This window comes from Centroberyx affinis, unplaced genomic scaffold (genome assembly GCF_046629955.1).
Source record: "Centroberyx affinis isolate AG114_WGS23_722 - 3 ecotype Tasmania unplaced genomic scaffold, CSIRO-AGI_Caff_v1 ptg001516l_1, whole genome shotgun sequence".
Taxonomy (NCBI): Eukaryota; Metazoa; Chordata; class Actinopteri; order Beryciformes; family Berycidae; genus Centroberyx; species Centroberyx affinis.
In genome coordinates this window covers 155,828-161,827 of record NW_027279980.1, presented here as the reverse complement: position 1 = coordinate 161,827, position 6,000 = coordinate 155,828, and the positions used below count along the sequence as shown (strand labels likewise).

Here is a 6,000-nt window from a genome sequence, read left to right as displayed (position 1 = left end):
ATATATATATATATATATATATATATATATATATATATATATATATATATATATATATATATATATACACAGTGTATATATATATATATATATATATACAGTATATATATATACACAGTGTATATATATATATATATATATGTGTGTGTGTGTGTGTGTGTATGTGATTTTCACGGTCTCAGTCTAGCACTGTGCTGTGAACAGGTGCATCCTTTATTTACTGTTCATTATTATACGATGGTAGGCATTCTAGTCTATTCATTGAGAATAGATGCTTCTATTCTAGTTATACAATGGGTTGTTGTTGCATCCATCAATCTAATTGGCAAAAGACACATTCCAACCATCCTGTAAATTCCAACAAATCATGGCTAGCTGTGCTTGATTTTTTTTCTTTTTTTTTCTGCTGGCTTTTATTCTTATGTGTGTATACCACTTTGGAGAAACCATACAGTTATTACATACGCACTGATAAAAGCCATAATACCTGTACCCTTGAAGCAGTCTTTACTGTGATGAGTACTTCGGCTGAGCCTTGTACCAATTGCATCACCATTGTAGCCATAACCAGTAAAGAAACCCCTCTCAGGTAGATTTGCTGTATTAAATGAGTGAGCTGAGCTGCACTCCAGCTTCATATAGTCTTAATTCCAAGTGTGAATTTCCTCCTCTATTTTGAGGAAACCTTCTCTGCTGTGACCCTGGAAGAATAAAGAGACACTTTGCCTATAATGACTGCAGCAAGAGATGCTTATTTTACTTATGTTATGTATTCTCTTTTTATGTAACCTACTGAGCTTTACCCCTGGTTAAATAAAATGAAAATATACAATGATTACTCTCCTCAGTATATAAGAAAGAGATACATACTGTAGATGCAGGAGTTTTGTTGCTATAAAGTGCATTGTTTATTTTTTATTTTTTTAGCAGAATAAAACAGATAAGCTTCTATCTGGGTTTATGTTTTTTTATGTACTCCTTGTAATGCTCTCCATCCACCACTAAGGGGACATTAGGTGAGTGCGCTATTCTGCAGACGTTCCTCCATGTCAACACAGTTCAGGCCATGGCCGCCGTGTGGCTGCTCAGCAAGCACTGACTATATAAATGCCCCATGCTTGATCAACAATTACATACATCGGCTTTCAGCCTTCGGTGGGATTGTAAAATACAGAAATAAAGGGTCTGGAAATTCCATATAGTGTACATGGACCCGGTGTGGGTGGAGAATACTGTAGCCATTTGAATATCACAAGGTGTGCCTTTAAAGCTAGTCTTATCTCCAAGATTGTAGGCTGTCAAGCAAAATCACAGAGAAGGGGATGGTTATATTGTTGTGACATGTTTCAGTTCAATTTACACACCATAATATACCTCATATCAGCAAGGAGGATACTCACATCATTATCAATGTGGACAGCTCAAGAGAGAGAGCTAACATTTTATATCTGGATGAAGCCTCGGGAGAAAATACGTGTGGTAATAATGTGTAATAATTCATGAAACTAATGGGACTCTATGGCACACATTTATAAACCTACAATTTGAAGTGACATCGTGTTTGGGCTCCTGTTATCCAAAGGCGATAAATCCTCGTCCTCATTTCTAACCCTGACCTTCTCTCTCTCTGCCAGCTCCTGTGTGGCCACATCATCCTGAAAAACATAACATCCCATTCCACTGTTTACCACTGATACCCAGTGATAGTCACCTCAAAGCAGGCAGCTGCTGACAAATAAATAAAAAATTTATTTGGAACGTATGAATTCTTGAAGTTGATTAATGGAAATCTTGTCCACTTGCTAATGTCACTTCCTCTGCTAGAAACGTCGATTTTTACTCACAATAAAAGTTGTAGTTTTGATGAACTAAAGGTGATCAAACTTTGACCATCAGGACCCTTAGACTTTGGAATGAGTATTATTTGATGATGATAAGTATAAGAATAAGAATAATACTCTTATTATATCTATCAGTGTAGTCATTATTATCTGTGTATTTACCATCAGTGATGCTACGTTTCTGGCTTCCTTTCTTTAGGCTACTTCTTTACAATTTGAGGAACTTTACTATTTTACTACGAGAAGACTGTATATCTTTGAGTGTGTGTGCATGAATGCCTTACTTTAATACTCTCTCTAGCCCCTGGAGAAGACTGGAAAATGTACAAATGATCTGAAGGTTCTCCAAGATGAAATCAAAGCGAACATCCTTGTGCCATTCACCTGTCTTCATTAACATAATTAGGAGAGCAGCAGCGTTATCTCATATAGCGTGAGTTCTGACATCAGTTGATGTTGTTACGTGAAAAGACCCTTTTTATTTGCTTTTGATACAAAAAGAAAGTTTTTTAATTATTGTAGAATTCATGATATTAGTGCTGTGCAAACTGCTGCACAGTTTGTGCGCTCCTTGGCATTGTACACATTTAATATCCCACAAAATAAATCTGTAAATTAATGAGATGAAAAATATATTCAGAACCCTTAAGCACAACGTAAATATGAAACCTGATCCTTTAATCTTCTCCTTTAATCTACTCTCGTCGACCCATGGTGTAAAAACAAATTTGTTGTTAACCCACAGTTAACAGTAAATTTAAAGGGGTATTCTGCTGCATTGCTTAAAAACTGTCCTGAATAAATAATAACGACTTTTGTTTATCAGGTTGTTTGAGGGAACTATAGGATGTTTTGGCTCTAGCACAAAGATTGCAAAAGATGCTGAAATAACAAAATATTCTTGTTTTATATATGGAATCAAGAAAATGCTATCAAAATGTGCCAGCTTTTGCCCAGATTGTGTCTGAAAAGAGGACTTCAGGGGTTGATGGTCCACTGCATGGATTCATACAAAAGTATGCCTTCCATGCAGTGGATAAAGTGTGCATAAAGCACAGTAGCTTATAAAGGGTAAACAAAATGAATAGAGTGTGTACGTAATTTGTATTGGGAAAACCAAATGCTGTCATATCGTTACACTGTCAAAAATAAGCCTTTATGTTAATAATTAGCTGTCCTTGTCAAAATGTCAAGACTGTGTTATTGACAGCGACTTGGATCAGAATAAATTAACATGCTTTATGTCAAATACACATCAGTCAAATTTATTTTTATTTACATACTTGTGTGAATAAATCTGAATTTGGTGAATGCATCCATGCATACAGAAAATCTTGAATTTCCAACCGATGCCCTTCATTATCATAGCATACTATGTGCAACTATGTGCTTTGCAATGTACAGACAGAGCATTATACCATAACACAGGAACATTAACATTTTGTGCACTTTAAACACAGCCTTGCACTGCACAAGGTTTCCATCTGTATACATGATCTTTAATTAAAAGTTGAAATATCATTCATTTTGCACTCCAATTAATATTCATGTTGAATTTACATAACGTATAAACCACACAGCGTAATAGGATCATAGATCTTCTGGAGTATGTACACACAACTACATTTACAATAATACAATCTGTGAAAGCCTAAAAAGTTGTTGATATTGTTTTCTTTATAACAAACTGCACTTAATATAACAAAGCACAAACTGTATAATAGAAAGTAACTGTCGATTTGCAAGTGTCAGAGATCATACATCGACTCTGCTTGACACATTTCAAGTATTTGAACTACATGATTGTGGAGTGTTTAAACAACTTTAGGAGCCTTAAATAATAGGTCATGGTAGAAAAGGTGCTGAAATTTAAAACTCTCTCTTCTACCAAGCAGATCTCTGAAATACTGTAACAACAAAAGATGAGCTGCACTGTTGCAGTCTAACTGTGCTTCAGATCAGTACCAATACTAAAAACTCGATTAGACTAACAAAAGCAGGGCTAAACTCAGCTGCTGGCCCTTAGGGCCCAGAGTATGGCTCTCCCAGTCGGTTTTGTGTTTGGATTCATATCAGATTTAGTGTAATCTGGATGAGAACAAAATGATGACAAACATAATTAGTCTTTTACATACCACCTCTGATATTCTGTTGATCAAAAGAGTCACATAATCAATGTCAGCATCCCTGGGCGCGCTCTTAATAGCTAGCAAATAAAAAGCAGCTATGGCTTGTGGTTAAAAGATCAAAGCAAGGCAAAGCAGACTCCTCCGTGAGAGAAGAATACTCTCTCCAGGAAGGAATGGAGTGAATGCAGGCCTCAGGTGTGGCTGGAAGGCTGCCGGGCTGTGTGTTCGGCAGGGGGCATTTCCATGGTAAGCAGGTACATGCATGTGTCAGGGGAGCAAGGTGATGGAGTGAGAGGGAGGCTGAAGAAAGAGGCGTGTGCCGCTGGGATACGCCCATGACATTTGGTTCAGTCTTTTTATTCATGGACAGTCAAGAGAGAAACGCGCTGTGCTGCAGACGCACATTTTCTTTTTTCTTTTTTTTTTGTGGGGATCTTGTTCACAGGATGGCTGGGGGGATCGGCGAGAACCCAGGCAGAGCAAGGGGGTGTCAGAACAGAGTCTGGTCTCTTTGAGATGATTTTCCCTGTTGCTTTCTTTCTGCCTTTCTCTGTTCTGTCAATCAAAGTCTCCTCAGATTGTGCTCCTCCGTGCAGGAGCCTTTCCTCAGGGTGATGTCGTCCACCGCCATCTCTCCGCTCCTGCCTCGCCCACGCTCCCCCTTCAGGATCACCTGGTGAACAGCAGCATAATGTTGTTAACCACACTGAGGATCTTGTCCTCTCTTGGCGGTTTATTACATGTCTAGTTATAGCCGGTGTCAATCTTAAATGTTACAGATCCACTATTTTGAAATGCAGACTGATTTATTTTTTGTGAACAGGATCAGATTCTTTTCTCTACACTGCTGTAAGAAATGTCTGTAGCAATGATCATTTCAAATTCACAGCTGCATACGGCTGTAAGTGAACTTCTTTGTCATGTTATTGTAATACTCACACTCTCCAGGCCTGTGCCCCATAATGTGATTTGGGTGTGCCTCCAGCCGTTGCCCCCCGTCCTACCCCAGACTGCCGGACTGTACTGCTTCCCCTTCTTCACGAACACTTGCAGCATGCCCACATGGTGTCCCGCCAGCTTGTGACGGAACGACAGGCACAGATTGCCGTCGTTCCAGGGCGGGGTGAGCGGGAGGACCAGCCGCGCCCCTCGTCCGCTCCTCTTGTTGCCTACCTCAGGAATGGTGAGGTACCGCCCACCTGTGGTGGGAGTGACAAAGTATTACACTCCAATCAATGGATTAATGAAATTAAACAAAACATCAAATTTTCAATCAGTAAATTAAAGCTGCAATAAGCAAATTTTTCGGACCACTAGAGGGTGACAGAAACCGCAACACATTTGTAAACTAGAAGGCCAAGGTTCATGCTATTATTGCTTGTTCGTGAGTCAGATCCGGATCCGCTCCAAAATTTTATGGGTTCTTCCTTGGCCCGTGTTACACCCTTCCACGAAGTTTCATGAAAATCGGGCCAGTAGTTTTTCCATAATCCTGCTAACAGACAAACAAACAAACGGCACCGAAAACATAACCTCCTTGGCGGAGGTTATAACACACAGCAAAGCCACTGCACTACAGTGGTCTACCAAGGACAAACATTGCAAAGAAGCGTGCATAAAGGCTAATAGCTAAGCTAAAGGTCCCTACAGAGAAATACCAGTCTCTCTTTGACTGATCTTTCTCCTGCTGAAGGTTACATGTCCCATAATGACAAGTGATGAGGAAGGTAGCAAGTTTACTAGTTTAACATGTTACTAGTTTAACATGTTTACTAGTTTAACAAGTTTACTTGCTCGCTTCGTCAATTCCACCATTATGAGAATTTTTTCAGGAATGGGAGGGAGTGACAGCCGCTTTCAAACAGCAAGAAAGGTGCCAAGCTAGTTTTAAAAACATGAAAAGCTGAATGGACTGGGAGGATCTTCGTTCCAGATCGGACTTTGACAACAAGCTTTAGAAAAGAGGTGAAAACAGCAACACAGCTGGCCCGCTGTGTGGATATTGGTTTACATCATTATGTAGCACAAAT

At 39.2% G+C, this 6,000-nt stretch overlaps 1 protein-coding gene across 7 annotated transcripts in view; it reads right to left on the bottom strand.

The window, feature by feature from the left end:
* Positions 1 to 3,102: 3,102 nt before the first annotated feature.
* The window catches only part of npnta (nephronectin a), a 45,492-nt gene continuing 42,594 nt past the window's right edge, over positions 3,103 to 6,000 (bottom strand). For all 7 annotated transcript variants that reach the window (XM_071527293.1, XM_071527294.1, XM_071527296.1 and 4 more), the window contains 2 exons: positions 4,910 to 5,169; positions 3,103 to 4,643 (listed from right to left, as the gene is read on the bottom strand). In XM_071527293.1, coding sequence (XP_071383394.1) covers positions 4,533 to 4,643; positions 4,910 to 5,169 — 371 coding nt within the window. In that variant the 3' untranslated portion in view covers positions 3,103 to 4,532. The remainder of the gene's footprint in view (positions 4,644 to 4,909; positions 5,170 to 6,000) is intronic.